This window comes from Apiospora marii (genome assembly GCF_038362585.1).
Source record: "Apiospora marii strain CBS 49790 chromosome Unknown utg000009l_segment0_segment0, whole genome shotgun sequence".
Taxonomy (NCBI): domain Eukaryota; kingdom Fungi; phylum Ascomycota; class Sordariomycetes; order Amphisphaeriales; family Apiosporaceae; genus Apiospora; species Apiospora marii.
This window is the reverse complement of record NW_027117381.1, coordinates 1,040,694-1,058,085: the sequence shown is the minus strand read 5'-3', so window position 1 is coordinate 1,058,085 and position 17,392 is coordinate 1,040,694. Positions and strand designations below refer to the sequence as shown.

General features: G+C 54.5%; 7 protein-coding genes across 7 annotated transcripts; 2 read left to right on the top strand and 5 right to left on the bottom strand.

Moving 5' to 3' along the window:
* Positions 1-416: 416 nt before the first annotated feature.
* On the bottom strand, positions 417-1,531 carry PG985_011841 (uncharacterized protein; the record flags this gene model as incomplete). Its single annotated transcript, XM_066831608.1, has 4 exons — positions 417-520; positions 568-815; positions 878-1,116; positions 1,172-1,531. The coding sequence occupies 4 exons, from the start codon at positions 1,529-1,531 to the stop codon at positions 417-419; spliced, it is 951 nt and encodes a 316-aa protein (XP_066679658.1).
* Positions 1,532-2,462: 931 nt separating this feature from the next.
* PG985_011840 (uncharacterized protein) lies at positions 2,463-5,621 on the top strand (the record flags this gene model as incomplete). Its single annotated transcript, XM_066831607.1, has 5 exons — positions 2,463-2,535; positions 2,590-4,121; positions 4,934-5,194; positions 5,264-5,535; positions 5,588-5,621. 5 exons carry the CDS (start codon positions 2,463-2,465, stop codon positions 5,619-5,621), a joined length of 2,172 nt encoding a protein of 723 aa, XP_066679657.1.
* A 127-nt stretch (positions 5,622-5,748) lies between these two features.
* PG985_011839 (BNR/Asp-box repeat protein) lies at positions 5,749-6,903 on the bottom strand (the record flags this gene model as incomplete). The annotated part of the gene is made up of 1 exon (XM_066831606.1): positions 5,749-6,903. One exon carries the CDS (start codon positions 6,901-6,903, stop codon positions 5,749-5,751), a length of 1,155 nt encoding a protein of 384 aa, XP_066679656.1.
* Positions 6,904-7,544: 641 nt separating this feature from the next.
* On the bottom strand, positions 7,545-8,526 carry PG985_011838 (uncharacterized protein; the record flags this gene model as incomplete). The annotated part of the gene is made up of 2 exons (XM_066831605.1): positions 7,545-8,156; positions 8,233-8,526. The coding sequence occupies 2 exons, from the start codon at positions 8,524-8,526 to the stop codon at positions 7,545-7,547; spliced, it is 906 nt and encodes a 301-aa protein (XP_066679655.1).
* Positions 8,527-9,482: 956 nt separating this feature from the next.
* Positions 9,483-11,447, top strand: PG985_011837 (uncharacterized protein; the record flags this gene model as incomplete). Its single annotated transcript, XM_066831604.1, has 1 exon — positions 9,483-11,447. One exon carries the CDS (start codon positions 9,483-9,485, stop codon positions 11,445-11,447), a length of 1,965 nt encoding a protein of 654 aa, XP_066679654.1.
* Positions 11,448-11,955: 508 nt separating this feature from the next.
* Positions 11,956-14,481, bottom strand: PG985_011836 (uncharacterized protein; the record flags this gene model as incomplete). The annotated part of the gene is made up of 4 exons (XM_066831603.1): positions 11,956-12,686; positions 12,750-12,794; positions 12,846-14,115; positions 14,245-14,481. The coding sequence occupies 4 exons, from the start codon at positions 14,479-14,481 to the stop codon at positions 11,956-11,958; spliced, it is 2,283 nt and encodes a 760-aa protein (XP_066679653.1).
* Positions 14,482-15,541: 1,060 nt separating this feature from the next.
* PG985_011835 (FK506-binding protein 2) lies at positions 15,542-16,388 on the bottom strand (the record flags this gene model as incomplete). The annotated part of the gene is made up of 5 exons (XM_066831602.1): positions 15,542-15,783; positions 15,840-15,913; positions 15,967-15,995; positions 16,046-16,128; positions 16,208-16,388. The coding sequence occupies 5 exons, from the start codon at positions 16,386-16,388 to the stop codon at positions 15,542-15,544; spliced, it is 609 nt and encodes a 202-aa protein (XP_066679652.1).
* Between the last annotated feature and the right edge of the window lie 1,004 nt (positions 16,389-17,392).

Sequence of the window (17,392 nt, the reverse complement as noted above, 5' to 3'; positions counted from 1 at the left end):
TTGATCCAGCTCAACCTTGCTTCGAGCAGAGTCTCTACTCACTTACATCACACAATCAGTCCCGAATCCAGCTTTCCAAGATGTCGTCGCAGCAAGATTTCCAAGACAATGCGAAGTTGCAACCATGGCTGGCTGACTTCAAAGTCTCCTTGCCTACTAGCCCTACTCGGTCTGACCAACGGCCAGATTGGCTTCAGCCCGTGTCTGGGGCCTCTGACACATCTTCAAACACCCTACTACGGGTCGAGTTCTTAGACCTGTTTGTCACAAGGTGTGTTTTTTGTATTGACGTCTGTATTCGCATAACATTGACGAGATTTAGACAATCCGTCCAGAATATCGCCACCCACTTCAAGTCGCGCACACCATTGTCCTAATTTTCCAACGAAGGGCATCCTACTTCTGGTTTTCCTATTTCATGGATCTAGGTAGACCATTGCTCTCACTTCGACGCTTTCGCGACGGTCGATGATTTCTGATGGGTACTGGGCCGCGAGATCAAACGATCCATGGGGGACACCTTGTTGAAGTTAGTTTAGTGATTTGTTATTTGACACATACAATTACCTGTGTTCCCATTGGTGTCGTATTGCCTGAAAACGAGAAGCTCATGTTCCTGTTGGTTGCTGAGATAGCACCACCGTTGCGATGGGTGATAGTGGACAGCATAATTCTCAGCTATCCTACCCTCGTCGCCATCAATCTTGCGCAACACATGATCTTCGGCCATTAGATCACGGGATGGAACCACTGTGTCAGCATCGCACAGTGCAATTGGCCAGTCCTTCACTGGCCCTCTCAATGGTTTCCATACGCTTTTGAATGGATGTAGATCAGTATGATGCTACTTTGTAAGAACCTGTTAGATATGACTTACTTCACGTATACCACTCTGCTCCCTTCAAGATGAGCAAATGCATCTGAATTGTTCGAGTTGAGTCCTTTGATCATGCCGAGAACTGAAGCTCGGGTGGCGTCTGTAGCTTGTGGATAAGTAGATTTCATGACAAACATGAGTAATGGCAAAATACCAATGTGGACGTTCCTCGTTGGTTGATCCCTAGCCAATATGGAAGTATCAGTAACTTCTGGGTATCGTGCATCTCGTCGTCTAATCTGCATCAATAAGGTCAGGTGTGGTCTTAGTCTCGGGCTCAGCTATCTCACGAACGTTGAAATCAAAAACTTGGACGGCTTTTGCCTGCATGTAACCAAGCAGTGTTCGGCTGATCTCGTCGCAGTAACAGTCGATGATCTTCTGCTTGTCATTGAAGTCTTCGTATCGCATTTCGCTTTCAATCTCAATGACCGCGATTCCGTTCCTCAAGAAAGTGAATTCATGCTCGAGTCCCCTCAGATCACGCATGGGAATGTCATTCACGGTCTCCCTGATATGGTTGGTGGGTGGCACGCTGCTAGAGGCGTAGTGGGCTTTGTATGGCTTCTCTTTCGCATACAATGGGTCCTTGGCTAAGAATGCCATTGATGCTTGGACCGGGAAAGCCGATGGGTTGACGGCCGCGGTGTCCATGATTGCAAGAATTGCAGTCGCACAGAATCGTTGATCGGTAAAGGTACGTTCGCTGCTAGCATATCTGGTGCTCAACTCGGCTTATATACACTTGCATCAATGTTGAGGCACCGAGGTGCATAAGTGATTCGAGACCCGACAGACGCAATATCCGACAGGTTCAGTGCCCGAGAGCTCAGCCTTACAATATGCTCGCTAATCTCTGACAGACTTGATACCCAATTTCTTGTTGATACATTACCGGGCTAGAGGTACGGAGTAATTATGCACACAAGTGCACACTAAATTGGTGTGGTGTCTGCATTGCTAAACGGACGATGTGAATCTCCGATGGGGGTGGCGTGACAGTGCAGTACATAGTACAACCTCCGCGACACGGGCTTTGACCCAGAGCCTTCTACTAAAACATGCCCTCGAATGAATCAAATGCCGGTCCCACTACTACCGATGCTATATGGTAGTAATCGGCCATTCAGCAGGGGCCGAACATCCTTTGAATCCTTTGATATCTCTTGATATCATCGAAATCCATATATCGAAATCACACCGTAACATGTAGAAGGTGCCCCCGTGCCCATTTACGGTTAGAAAGGTGGGAGGTGTGTTGGTGGATAGAATCTTCTTGTCGGATAGGTGTGTCTGTAGTGACTGCATCTTAGCGCTTCTGGCCCCGGGGCTGTGTTGCATTAATCCCTGTGCCCAGAGCGGTTGGAGGCGAGGTTGACTCTGCAGGCAAGGTCTACTCCCAGGGCAACGCCCATTCCAGGGCTGAGGCCCAATTGTTCACTACTGCTTGTACAGACCCCCCGCCGCACCGGGCCAATTTCCACTGATTTCTGTTTACAGGAGTCAGAATACCGCTCCAGACCACTGAACGAATGCATGACGTTTTCATGTCTCTGGAATATAACCGCGACCTGAGGAACAAGAAATGGACATTTCAGGGACAACTGCAATTGACGGCCCCCAAGAACCCGGTCGAGATCCAGGTGCCAGGCGTCAAGGTGAGTGCTCCCGACTGATAAGGGTCAATGGAACCGGAAACTAATCAACAGTAGGCGGTACCTTAGATCCAAACAAGTATCGCAAACTCATAAACAAACACTCAACGATCACTATCAGTACTTCAATCTTTTCTGGCCACGAGTACGAAGCACTCGCCAACTTCTTGAACGAGACCGACCCGAAACCCGTCCGAAGGCACAATGACATTGAAAATGAAGCTATCGCCTACACGTGGCTTGGCGAAAAGGAGGCTGCACCGAAATCCATTGGTCGGGAGCTTCCACAATTCCCATCAAGCTCAGGAACATTGGTTTTCCTGAGAGGGTACCAAACCCCGCGAAGAATTCTCGAGATTGGTAGCGCCTACCGATTGGACCCCGAGTTCTTTCAAAGGCATCTTGACTTTCTACATAGAAGTCGACGTCCTAAACAAAGCTTGATGTCACGCATTCCTAGTTCACAAAAAGCTATCTTGAGACTTTCCATCACCACGGTCGGCAGGCTCAATAAGCCGCTCGTCAAGAATAATATCAACAAGGCAAGAACGGAGGCGTCTCGCCGCATGGAGGAGTACCTGACGTCTTTGAGAACCCATCAGCACAACAGCGGCGCTTCCATAGTCAGAACATTTGCGATGCACGATCTAAAGGAGTTCAGCATTGAGCAGATGGCGACAATTATCATCTGCAAGAAGCCAAAGGACAATGCCTGGCTATGCTTTGTCTGGCTGGATGCCGGGGACCGTGAGCAAGATGATCCAATGGGGCCGTGGCTCGGAGATGACAGCCAGTCTACGGTTTTTGAGCCCATACCACTATATCGACACAAAATAGCATTGGAGCATCATTGGATAGAGGACCCACCCTTTCAGCCCCCTCACGGACACGAAATAAAGCAAAGCATCCGCTCATTGCCATACTTCTATGGACAGAAGATCCATGGCTTGAGTGCTCAGAAAGACCCGTTCTATGCCCTGAATGGACTATTCTCATTTGTAGCATCCTCAGAGCTGTTCTTTCTGAACCTGATAGAAGAGCAAATCAGTCGCAATATGGATTCTAGCGTTGACAAGAAGTCGGACGCTATGGAGTCCCATGCAAATCTTGCCTTTTTCAGTCGAATCATTCAGGAACATGTCCAGCATATTACGAATACGCTATCTACCATAACTTCACACCCCCTAAACGATGTTTGGCCAAAACAGGATGACCAGACTACTGAATCCGCTTCGATATGGTTGTCGAGAGATATGAGCTCCGTTCTCGAGAAGGCCGAGGCTTTGCAGTCAGCTTGCGTTCGTGGCATGGATGTGATTATGACAAGAAGCTCTTTGGAGGAGGCCAAACTCAGCGTTTCCCAAAACCAACGTGTCCTTAAACTGACAGTCTTGGCATCTTTCTTTGCTCCTCTCGCTTTCACAACTTCTCTCTTTGGGATGAACTTCGTCACACCGTCTACAGAGCAAGGGCCGTGGCTTGTGGTTACGATTGCCGCACCTCTTGTGACTGTGGCCCTCCTCATTCTTACTTGGGATCAATCATTTGTCGAGAACATTGTGCTAACTACGGGTAATGTGACAGTGGAAGTAATAACTGAGGCAATAGGTTTCGTAAGGAAGTTCAAAAACGAACGTCATATAGGTGGTACTTTACCTTCTTAGCTACGTGGAGCTTCTCAGCTTTCTAGTCTTGTATAGTTTTGACAGTATGCTTAATTCAACATTGTCAGCATACCATAACTGTGTTTTCCACGTCGAATTAAATGCTGGTTAGGATATTGATCTCTTCCTGTGCAAAATTAGCGGTATTAGCCCTTAGTTTCCTCGCGATATCATTAGGACTCGAATATGCATGAAGTGATTTGAATGAGTCACTGGCTCGGGCACGGATGGACAATCAGAACTCTACATATGCAATCCACATTATAGAAATACTATAGCCCCCCCTCTTGGTTGACCTTTCAATGAACACAGAGGTAAAGATAGGTTATTGAGGCATAAGGTGTGGACACTATTGTTCTTAAGTACGGATGATTGGTCAAGCTCTTTTCTTCTCCCCTCCAAGTTTATTATTTTTGAGGTAAGCTGCTCTTTAGGAGTCTTTTGTTTCTGCTGGGGGAGCCTTGGTATGAATCGAAAAAAAAGAAAAGACAGAAGAAGAGTTGTACTACACCATTGTATTCATACTGAACTTCCTACAGCGCAAATAACTCAATATAAGGGTAAGTTGGTCACTTAATAAGATTCAAATAAACAGTACACTGTATAAATACCATGTGTGGCGAGATCATATTCTAATATACTACATTAGAATCATTGACATCAACAAGCCAGGCTTCCATTGATTATGCGCACAAACAACTGAACTCTTCGAACTCATAATACACTACTTACTCAAGACTGCCGAATTCGCCATGCAGTTACAAATCATCAATGCCACCTTTCTCCTCTGCCTCGGCGCCCACGCTGCGTCCAGTATCAGCGAGGTATTAAGAAGCCTTCCCAATGGGGGCTACATCACCGAAATGCCAGATCCAAACAAGAGTAACCTTGTGAACATCACCGACCTGGACGGCAAGCCAGTTCCAGGATCCCCCTTTACGATCGACAACGACACTCGCGCACGTAGACCACATACCCATAACCAAGATACCTGGGGCGTAAGTACCCTCCCCAAGCAGAACTGACCTGATGACTCCATCTTTAATTATCCCATTGCTATGATACAGTGCGTCGACGGCGAAATGCTCGACCAGGTGAACTGGTGGGTCGGCCGCGGCGCCCTGGATGCCTGGTGCGGCGACCATGAGGGCCAGGGCCGTATGCTACTCCAGGACCACATCTACAGCTGGCAGTACAACGGGACCACGGCCTTCATCTGCAGCTACGATGGGGATCAGAGCTGCCTGGGTCAGGACTATGTCGCCCACATGAGGAGCATCGCCAGCTACTGTGGCGAGCTTGGTGCGGGGTGGTACTATCAGGTCGCAGGCAACCAGTTGTACGGGCGCGGGGTCGTAGGGGGGAAGAGCGATCCGCTTGTGGTCTGCTAGGACGCAACAACCTCATGAAAATGCCGGGCTTTAGTTCAGGAACAGAGTAAAAGAGACGAATAAGGCGAAGTCACAGGGGATTTGAGATATTCGAAATTCCCATTGTAGTCTAGGACCATCTATCCATAAGTGTATTCTTTTCTCTTTCCATTCCTTTAGGCTCACCCCCAATGCAACATCCGCCCCAACGGCCTCCCCGCATGCTCATAAACCGCCATCATCTCCCCATGACCCATCTGCAGCAGTCCCGGCCACGAGCTGGGCCCCTGATGCACCTCGACCGGCCTCGACCACTCGACCCGCCCGTCCCTTAGGCCCTGCGAGAAACACACCTTGATGCCCGCGTGCCGCGGCCAGGCGACCTCGCCCGCGTCCTCGTCCGTCATGAAGACGCACGCGAACCCGCCGTGCCCAAACGTCGCGATCTGCGGCGCGCCCGCGTTGCGGCCCCAGGGCGGGCAGAAGACCACCCCCCTTGGCCCGGCGCCCCAGCTCTGCCCGTCGTCGTACGAGACGGCGTACTCGACGCTGAAGGTGCCGTGGCGCGTCGTCTCGAACACGATCACCAGCGCCTCGGCGCCCGAGGCGGCGTCGCGCGCCGCCACGATGCCCTGCATGCCGTCGCGCAGGCGCTCCTCGGCCGGGTGGCAGCGCAGGCAGCGGGGCGCGGACCAGGTGCGGCCGCCGTCGTGGGAGTCGACGCGGAAGGTCTCCTGGTTGTCGTGGGCGAGCTCGGCCGAGTAGGTGAGCTGGACGTGGCCGTCGCGGGGGGAGACGCGGATAAAGGGCTCCCAGAGGCCCATGCCGCCGCTCTGGGCGGCCCCCTGCTCGGCGGCCTGCGAGAGGAAGTGCCAGGAGCGCCCGCCGTCCTCGGAGCGGCAGACGGTGATGCGGAAGTGTGTGGGCCCGTTGGGCCCTAAATCGTGGTTGCGGAAGGCGCCGAGGACGGTGATGCCCTCGCCGCCGTTCTCCATGGTGGAGGGCACCTCGCTGATGAAGAGGTTGTCGCAGTCCCCCTCGCCGCGCGAGACCTCGCCCCAGGGCGCAAAGGTGGCGCCGTTGTCGGTGCTGCGGGTGATCTGCAGGACGCGCACGGGGCCCTCGAAGCGCGTGAAGGCGCACAGGATGGCGCCGTCCGACAGGCGCGCCAGGCGCGGGTAGGTGCCGCCGCCCTGCGGGTGCAGCTGGAACTCGTGGCCGCCGACCTGCCACGGCTCGCTCGCCGCGAACTGCGGCCGGGTGCTGTCGGGCGGCGGCGGCGGCGTCTTATTACCGATGTTGAGCTTGTCCATGACCTTTTGCGTGAAGGCGCCCATGGTGAGAGACGAGTGTATCACGAAGGATACGGAAAGGAGGAGGCAGAGGAAGAGTGTCGTCGGAATTGGCTTCTTCAACCTTGGCATGGGATGAACGAACGCTTTTTGTTTTGGGTCCAAAAAGGTTGCTGGCGGGCGGTTTTAGGTTTGGAGCTGTCAAGCTGAATCATGCGGTTGTGCGGTGGTGATGACGACGCCCACCCCGGCCCCGGGGTTCTGCTCCACCACAGGGATCCGCTCGCGTTACAACAAGGGAGGCTGAACGACGTGTATTGGGCATTCTAATTGTGTAGCATGTACATTAACTTAGGTCGTGCATAACGGGGGCCGTTCGTGGGAGCTGTACACCACAAGCTAGCTCGGCACAGGCCCATTGGATCATCTCAAATGTCTACATGATCTATCATATCCTGAACAAGCCAAAAGAAAACGTGTTTTCGTCGGCATCGTATCGTACGTTGAAGAAGAAATCGTCGTCTGTCGCCCCGGTCGGAATCCGATGGCAGAGACTTGAAACAAGGATCCAGCGAAACCTTGTGGTCAAAGCCAAGTGGGGGTTTGCTTTTGGGGTAACAGTGGGGGACAAACGAGCAGTTGGGAACGAAAATGCGCGCAGCGATCGCGACTCCGTTATGGCATCATCAGACCTTGAGATGCACGTGCAGCCATTCACGGAACGACTTGTGCGTGCCCAGACTCGGTCTGCCTTTGGTCTTGCTGTGCGAGGAATCGCTGTCGGCCGTAGAGTCGCTGACCATCAGGTGTTTCCCTTGCGGCGGCGGCAAGGGAGTCGAGCGAGTTTTGTGGAGAAAGCTTGTGCTGTGCCCGCTGCTGCCGTGGTGGTGCTCGTCGTGCGCTGTAGTGTTACCACCGCCATGATGTTTCCAGTTGATCTTGACGCCCCGGACGACCTCTTCGTACGTGTCGGCGTCCGGCTCGTGGAAGGCGATGACGTGGTAAAGACCGCCGCTCGCCGCGTCCGGGTCGGAGATGGCCGCGATCGAGTAGGCCGCCAGGTCGGCGGCTGTTGTGTCTCGTTCGTCGCCGTCGCCGAAGTAATTGAGGGCGAGGTTCTCGTGCTCCGAGACCCCGGCCGACGGGTGCGTGAGCGTGTATTGTGGGGTGAGCCCCGTGAAGCCGTAGATGGGGCGGATGGCCGAGCTGATCCGGGCGTGGTTGCAGAACATGATGTAGCTGTCGTAGGCCTCATGATCGCCGAGTTGGTCATAGTTCCACGAACAAGCATGGAAGATCTGGCATGAAGCAGAGTTCTTGGTATAGGTCCTATCAAATGCCACCATGTGCCACCAATCCTATTGCTGTGCTTACCTTGACGCCAGCCCGTTCGGCCGCCCGGAGCAGAAGAAGCTGGCCCTCGACGATCAGTTGGGGCTCCCACCTGTATGCACACATGACGGCATCCACATCTCTGCACGCATCCGCAAGCGCTTGTATGTCATATGCGTGGGCCGTCTTGACGAATTTCTCGAGCCTTTCTTCGATGTCAGGCTCCAGGTCGTCAGGGTCGTGGGTCAGGCCTCGAACACGGTGGTCGGCAGCCATGGCGGCTCTAGCCAGATGTTGGCCGCAAGTTCCCGTGATGCCTGCGATGAGTACCAACATGTCGTATAAAAATGTATAATACAGTCTAAAGACAAATTGTAACTATTTGAAACGTCTACCATCTGGGAGAAGAAAATGCATCGCCTACGACAGGCTGATCATCAGCTCTTAAACGATTTGCCAGCAAAAGCAGAGTTTCCCGAACCCGGCCTGCTCAGGCCTACGGTGTCCAAATTGCACCAATGGTCAACTAAAGGCATGGCACAGCCCGTGGACTGCAACTGAAAGGATCGTCATACTCGTGTGCTTATGGGATATGTAGAGCGATTGTATCGAAAACTGCATTTCACAGCTGTTGGGTACAGGAGCGCATCTTGTGGAGGTTAGCGCGAGCGATTCCTGGGGCCCCAAAGTCGAATGTTCTGTCATGCGTATCGCGGAGCCGCCCATGTGGCATGACATCAAAAAGGGTTGGCAGAACAGCTTCCGAGGTAGGCATGGCGCTGTACGAGCCCGAATTACGAGGTTAGCTGGCATGTTACCTTGCGAAGAGTGGTCGTGGTAGGCAAGCTTCAACGATTGATCCCATGACAAGCTAGATCCAATGGTCAGCACAGCCAAACTCGACAAATGTCAATTGAAGACCTACAACTACAGAGAATTGCACATGTAGTTGAGATGAGGCTCATTAGATTTCCCGCTGGTCTTACGGTCTGTCTTAAGACTCCGGGCCAAGTTAGCTAACGGCTGGTCGGGGCGGGATTTCAGCGAAGGGCAGTGGGAATATGCAATAAAGGGGGTTGTAGCCTAAATGGCCGTCACCTGACCAGGTGCCAACAACGCGTCACGGCATTTCCCATCCACATCCCCGCCTTCGCGCATCATTTCATAGAGGCGTCCGCCTTCGACACCGGCTTCGCATTGCATTTGCGCCCCTTTTACACAGAATCGACTGCTTGAATCATGCATCCCTCCGGGGTGCTCAAAGCCACCACGACGCCCCTTGCTCCTTGACAATGGCGGAACCCACGAACCCACCAACAAATCCCCCCCTTGTTGTCGACGACGCCGACGCCGACAATGACCAACCGAAAGCGATCGTATCCGAGCACGGCACCCTAAAGTACTCCCTCCTCGGCCCGTCCCTCACCAAGGCCGGCCAGGACTCGGTCGACCAGAGCAAGGTGTCCGAGGTCATCTACAACGCCTCCAAGGGCTCCAAGTTCTTCAACCGCGAGGAGGCGCGGGACAAGATCCTGACGCAGAAGATCGCCCAGATCCTCGACAAGAAGCGCCGCCTCGAGCGCCTCGACCTGACCCGCGAAACCCGCCAGGCCGACCAGCTGCTCGCCCAGCTCGACGCGGGCCGCGACCTGTCGCAGTACATCGTCCACGTCGACTGCGACGCCTTCTACGCCGCCGTCGAGCTGCTCGACCGGCCCGAGCTCGAGCACCTGCCCTTCGCCGTCGGCGGCGGCGTCCTGACCACCTGCAACTACGTCGCGCGCAAGTACGGCTGCCGCAGCGGCATGGCCGGCTTCGTCGCCAAGAAGCTCTGCCCCGAGATTTTGCTGCTGCCCCTCAACTTCGACAAGTACACCGCCAAGGCCCGCGAGATCCGCGCCGTCCTCGCCAACTACGACCCCCGCTTCGAGAGCGCCAGCATCGACGAGGCCTACCTCAACATCACCGAGTACTGCGCCGCGCACGGCCGGACGCCCGACGAGGCGGTGCAGCAGATGCGCGACGAGGTGCACGCCGCGGCCCGGATCACCGTCTCGGCCGGCATCGCGCCCAACGCCAAGCTGGCCAAGATCTGCTCCAACCTCAACAAGCCCAATGGGCAGTACCGCCTCCCCAACGAGCGCGCCGCCGTCGTGGCCTTCATGCGCGACCTGCCCACGCGGAAAGTCAACGGCGTCGGCCGCGTGCTCGAGCGCGAGCTGGCCGAGATCGGCGTCGCGACCTGCGGCGACCTCTACGCGCAGCGCCGGTTCCTGCGGCCGCTCTTCGGCGACAAGACGTCCGAGTTCCTCCTCATGTGCCACCTGGGCCTCGGCCGCACCAACATCCAGCCGGCCGAGGACTACGAGCGCAAGAGCGTCGGGACCGAGAGCACGTTCCGCGATATGGCGGACCCCACGCAACTGAGGGACAAGCTGCGCTGGATCGCCGACGAGCTCGAGAAAGACATGCGGCGCGCCGAGTGCAAGGGGCGCACGCTCGTGCTCAAGGTCAAGCTGCACACATACGAGGTGCTGACGCGGCAGGTCGTCACCCCGAAAGCTATTCATTTAGCCGACGATCTGTACAACTACGCGCTGCCGATCCTCACGAAGCTGATGCAGGAGGTCCCGGACATGAAGCTGCGGCTCATGGGCCTGCGCTGTACCAACCTCGTCAGCACCAAGAAGCCCGACACGGCCGCCTTCTTCGGTCTCAGTCGGCCGCTGCGACGTTCGGAATCCGGCGATTCGCCCGAGCCGGGCACGGCGGCGAAACGGAAAGCCAGTAGCATCATGGACGGCGAATGGGAGGAATGGCCCGAAGAGGCATTATACGGCAACGATGCGGAACTAGAGGGCCAAGTCGATGCCCAATTACCCCATGACGGAGACGGGCCTATAGAAGAAGGGCCTAAAGAGGAGAATTATAGACATCACGGCAAGGAGATCACGCCCATCGCTAAGAAGAAGGGCACATCACCCCCGCCAGAGGAGACGTGGTGGGACTGCCCGATCTGTATGCGTCCGCAAGCCGCGGACGAGCGGCAGTTCAACGAGCACATTGACCTGTGCCTCTCGCGGCAGACGATCCGCGACGCCGTGCAAAGTGATAGCGCCTCCAATAGCCCTGTCAAGAAGTCGAGACACTCCGAGCCGCCGCCGGATCACAAGAGACAAAAGACAGGAGGCGGCACGGAGAAGAAACGCGGCAAGACGCCTGCGGATCCGAGGCAGAAAAAGCTGTTCTTCGGATGACGAGAAAAGAAAAGATACGATAATGAGAGATGATATCTGCATAGCATAGGGGCCAGCATCTAGACAATATTATGATTCCCAAGATCCAGTACTGCTGTTCAGGATGCACTTTTCGGCTGGTTTGTGATACTGTTTCAATGGTATCAGGATGCCCTGAACACATCTAGTAGTCAATTTGTTATTTGTTGTCTAAAGCCTTATAAGACTTCTTCAGGTCTATATGTCGTATAATCATATCGTAAAGTCATGCGGTCAGTACCCATAGCACCTCGCTCGCCCAAGTCTATCAGTGGTATCTATATCTCTCTCTCCAATCCCAAGAAGCAGCAAGACCAGAATCGTCACTTTCTTTTCCCCCTATCGCTCTCCAGCCAGGAATGAACCCCAACCTACACTTTGGGGAGGCCTTCCCACCACCATCATCTATCTTGCCTCTTCATCAGACAATCGAAGGCGACCGCCGAAGGGGAATCGGAAACCAAGTCTCGCCTCGGAACATCAGGTGCCACTAAACCGCGCCCCGCATACCCAGATCGCCCCCCACGCTGCTGGGCCCCCGGTGCGAGATGCTGCGGCGGATCTGGTGGTCCTCCTCCTCCTCGCGCTCCAGGTCGTCGCCGGGCAGGCGCACGGCGCGGTCGAGCGCGACGGGCAGGCCGCGGTGGCGGCCGCGCAGCATGACCAGGACCAGGATCAGCTTGCTGCCCGTGTACATGCCGCCGCTGAAGCTGAAGGCGGCGTTGGGCACGCCGGTGGAGATGCCGACGCAGCCGTAGGCCGACGTGACCTCGAAGATGACATTGAAGACGGAGTAGGTGACGGGGTCCTCGAGGAAGTGGCGCGTCTCGATGATCATGATGAAGAGCACGGCGACCACCAGCAGCCATAGGTCGTGGCTCAGCTGGCCGCGCACTTGATGGCTGATGAAGTTGGTCCTGCTCTCGGCTTCGTCCCCGGTCGGCTTCTGGCGTGCGGCGCCGACGCCTTGCCATTCACCCAGGGCACGTCGAAAGGCGCGGCTCAATACGCCAGCAGAGGTTGAACCTCGTCGTTTTCGGGACGTGTTCGTGTTTTGTGGCGTGATGGAAGACATGGTCGATGCCATGGAAGCAGCCTCGACGTCCTCGGCGTAGAGACCCAGAGAGCGCTCTTCGTAGACATTGGAGTGGCGCATCGTAATGACAACTGGGTAGACCGAGATGTACATCATGATGACGTATAGAACTTGGAGGCCAATGTCTGAGTGTGGTCAGCAGGTGTTATTGGGAATACAGTTGACCTGATAAAGGGGTTTCAACTTACAAAGACCGGGGATGTTGACGACATAGAAACCTCCAGAACGCACAGCTACGTGTTGTCAGTCAAAGACCTCGCGAGGCGATCGATGGTTTAACCTACCAAGTGCCTGGAACAAGCCGTCGATGATGCGAGAGCCAATCGGGATGTGACCCAGCGATGCATTGCCCAGGTTCAGGACTTCAAAAGCAACCCAGTCGGTTCCGTTGAGGACGAAAAGCATGAAAAGCAACCACCATGTAGCTCTGGCGGGGAACAGGTTCGTGTAGACCCTACGGGGGTACTTCAGGATGTACTCAAGCGTCGACTTCAGGTCCGCATACGAGTGCTCGTAGGTAAGCAGTTCGAGCAATTTGAGCATCGACCATATCCAAAACCGAAGGACGACGGGGTACGCAGTGTTTCCGGCAAGGATCATGGCACCCATGACGACGAGTACAAAGTATGAGCTCCCGTACGGGACCATATTGGCGTCCAATACACTCATGCCCGAGTTGTTGAAGGCGGAGATGCCGTTGAAAATGCCATTCCACCATGGTGCGATAGCGTTGGCATTGGCAGGGCCCGGCTGGTTGTTGTTGATCCAGGCACCAAGGGCAATGCAACCGAAGAGCTGCCAGAGGAAGAAGTAAGCCGGCACAACGATAGAGAGGACCTTGAGCGCTCGGTACTCGGTGCCGCCAAGATGGTCTCGCTCCTCGGCAGTCAGGTCATGGAATTGGGCGTTTCGACCAATCTTTTGCGAGGTCAGATACTGCTGGTGATTCATTTCGGCACCAGCATCGTCACGGATATGACCGTCTTCGCGAGAACCGGGCGCATGCCTCCGAACGACGCCGCGGCCATGTTCGTAAGCAGACGATGTTGTCTTGGGACGCGTTGCCTCCACATCATCCACGAATGCTATATGGTCATTCGTAGGGGACGGGTTGATGGATGCATCAAAGCCGTCTTGGCTTGCAGCATTTGCTTTTTCCGCGTCAGTCATGGGGACCGGCTCCGAGAGCTTCTCGACCGCGACTGGACTGGAGATCGGCAATACGCTAATCGAGCCGGTAGCAGGATTGCGAGAACTCAGACCTTGCGACGGGCTCGACGACCCAGCCGACTGGGTGCTGTTGTCCGGCAGCGTCTTGCTTTTCCGAAACGTTCGGGAGAGCTTCTGCATGATGGGCATGTTCAATGCCAAGTCGTTGCTCTTCTCCGCCGACTTGGCCCTGGCACGCTCTCTTCGTACAATGTCCTCGAACCGGGTTTCGAAGGCATGCTTTCGAGCAAGCACTGTCCATATCGAGACCCAGATCGAACTACCGAGCATGATCAAAAGACAAAGCAGCACTTGCTGGAAGGTTGTCATCTCACTCAGGTTGACCTAATTGACCAATTGGTGAGTGAAAATTTCGCATTCGTTTCATAAACGGTTGGCCATGAGCCTTTGGGGTAAATTGGCGCTACATATATGCCCGGTGTAAGGCAATGGTGTTTCGTGGGAGGCACTTACGGTGTTTAAGCCAGCTTCGGTCATGGCCGAGACGACGAGGAAAAGACTGTCCGTGTACGAAATGCTGTACTTGGGATTGGATGACCCCCAATGGATAAGGGAGAACACCAGACAGACCACGATGAAGTACGCATAGTGAAGGGTGATGTAGTTCAAGGGCGGCAGGTATGAGCGAACGCCATCGAGGAACGATGTAAGTCGAGGCCGCCGAGCTAGAGAGCCATCATGCGATTTCATGTCGTCGGTTGTCCCACGTTACACCCGGCGGGAGAACTAAAGCAAAAGCAACGGCAACAGCAACAGCCAAAAAAAGCTCACACTCAGCGATGCATCACCGGAATAAATCGCAAGGGAAACCAAAAATGCGCGCTCTGAGGATGCCTCGGCCTCGATATATGGTGAGCCCCCCGCGTGGCGATCGACAAATGGTGTCTTACGTATCCAAGAGGTTTAGGGTCTAGGGGAAGCGGAAGCGGTATGTATGATAAAAGTGACAGCGGAAAATATTTTGGGGCCAAGAGATTTCTGGATAAAGTTGACTGGGTCCAGTTCTAGACCAAGAGGCGCCACGATTGCTTTTCTGGGACCCTTGGTTCCCCCCCCCCAGACAGACCGCCGGATTAGAATGGATTAGAAGGCGCGATCTCTGAGTAAGGTCCAGTTTGGCCCTGGCTGCCTGGCGCTGATTGGCATTAGCCGTCGCTTAGCTCCAGATCCTGGGTGGTTAAATGCAAGCTGCAACGGTCCTTTCGGAATATGCCATATGCCATTCCTCGAAATACCGGCAATCCTACTCAAAGAAGAAGAAAAAGGCAATTATTGCGCTTTCTTTATCACTCCACTCGATCCGTCGACAAAGAGAAAGCGAGGGGAGAGCAGGCCTAGGGGAGACAGAGATAAGGGCTACTGAAGAATTAGGCAAGCACATCTCAAATGGCGTACGGTTCTTGCCGTATGCATCTGGTCCAACTGGCAATCCACCTCAGCAATTACCTAAACCCTTGTCGTAACATGGACCGCAACATCGCAGACTTGCCACTACTGTCGGCCGCGGGTCCTTGGCAATTAATTGAGGAGGGGTATTCGGCACACAGGCCCGTTCTTTGGCATATACGAACTGGGTGCCCATCGATGGCCATTGCTCATGATGCAGATCATTTTGGTATATTTTCTAACCGCATCTAGGTATATGCAATATCGTATCATGTCTGCTGAAATGCCCATATCATGTCGTTGCCGGAAGGCAACTGCCACGGACGGAGAGCCAAGCTGTACACAGACATTGGGGTTTCTGCTTTTACAACTCGTTGTGCTCCTGGACGTCGTCCGTGTCGACCAGCATGGTGCCGGCGGCATCGGCAGCGGCACTGACAACACTTGCGGCCGCCTCCTTGACGCCTCCCGAGGCCTTGTCGGTAGCCTTCTCGGCGGCTTCGCTGGCAGTAGAGCTGACTTCGCTGGCGGTGCTGCTGGCCGACTTGTACTTGATCGACTCGGGCTTGGGGACACCCTTGATACCGAGGAGTTCCGTCTCGAAGACTGGAGTAACTGATATCAGCTTGGGGGGCTTTTGCTTTCGGGGTCCGTCTACTTACTCAAAGTCGAGCCAGCGGGGATGGGGCCAATGTTGCGCTGACCGTAGCCCTTCTCAGGGGGGATGGTCAGAGTACTGCATACAGGTTAGATCCAGTGGTATAGTCATGCCGTGGGTAATCAATCGACTTGCCGCTTCTCGCCAATGCACTACGAATCTCGAGTTAGTTGCTATTCCAGAGGACAGTGGAGTCTACCCAAAACCTACCATATCAACAAGACCCTCGTCCCAACCCGCGATCACTTGGCCGGTGCCCAGGTTGAACTTGAACGGTTGGTTGCGGTCGTAGCCTACAGATCAAGCAAGGCCCGTGTCAGTCTTCTCCGTCTTTCTTGAGCCAGCGCCCACTTCTTCAGCCATTGAACATACTGGCATCGAACTTGTTGCCATTGGCAGCCAGAGTTCCCTTGTAGTGCATCTCGACGGCGTCTCCCTTTTTGGTCTTGCGATCGCAGTCGACGGCCTGGGTGACCTCGATCTTCAACTCGGCGGCCATGGCGCCGACGGCGGCCGAAGCCACGAGGGACAGGGGGAGGATCAAGTTCTTCATCGTTACGTCGTGTCGCGTTGCGTCGTGTCGTGAAAGGGGGATATTCGGTTCGGGGAATTGCAGGGTATCACCAGAATGTGATTGTTGTTGTATGGGAACTTTTATGGTGGCAACCGAAGCTCTGGAGAAACAGGACGGGGCAGGTCAATTGACATCTGGCCACAGCACCGCATCATTGATTGAATGCATGTGGCGGGCAGTTGCTAGGCTAGGAACGAGCTGCACAGGGGGTGTTGAGATGCCGCTACGCCATTAAGCTTATGTACCTTATCGATACAGCCTGCCCACGCGGTGTGGCTCTCTTTCTCTCCAAACATCACCGAGGACCAAGGACTTAAGCCCACTAAGATCAGGCAGGCGTATGCGGGGTACGTCCAGCAACCACAATTAACAGAAACAAGTCCTATCTTCCATACAACCACCATGTTTTTGTTTCTTTCTATCGTGATCCAGTCACCTCGGGTCCTACCCTCCCTCCAGTTCCTCAAATCCAGCTTCATCGTCATACCTGCCCCCATTCTTCAACGCTGAATTACACTGCCCTGCCAGATGACGCCGCGCCACAGGTAGCGTAGCCTCGTGTAGTTCTTGCTTTTTTCCTCGTCGGTCAACCCCGAAAGGGACAGCCAAGCCAATGGCTGTGTTATTCGGTATCTCTTTTCGTTAAATTGGCGATGCGTCATCTGGATTTCACGTGAATTGTTTCAATTGCAACTAAACCAGGAAATTGTGACTGCGGACAGGCGGCCAATCGCCTTGGGGGGAAGGGGGGTGGTGCGCGCACCGAGTGGTGTTAGATCGGAATACTTGGGCGAGATGAGGGTGTGATACTGTCAAGTTTCAGACCCTGACCGCGACCAAGTAGTTGGTATTCGTGTGCGACCCTTACAGTAATTCTGTAAGAGAGAGGGTGTCGTTGGCCAGGTCTTGTTCCTGCAGTGATGCATTTCGATCTGTCCTGTTATCTGATGTTTGTTCACGATCTTCAGGGCAACCAGGCTGGC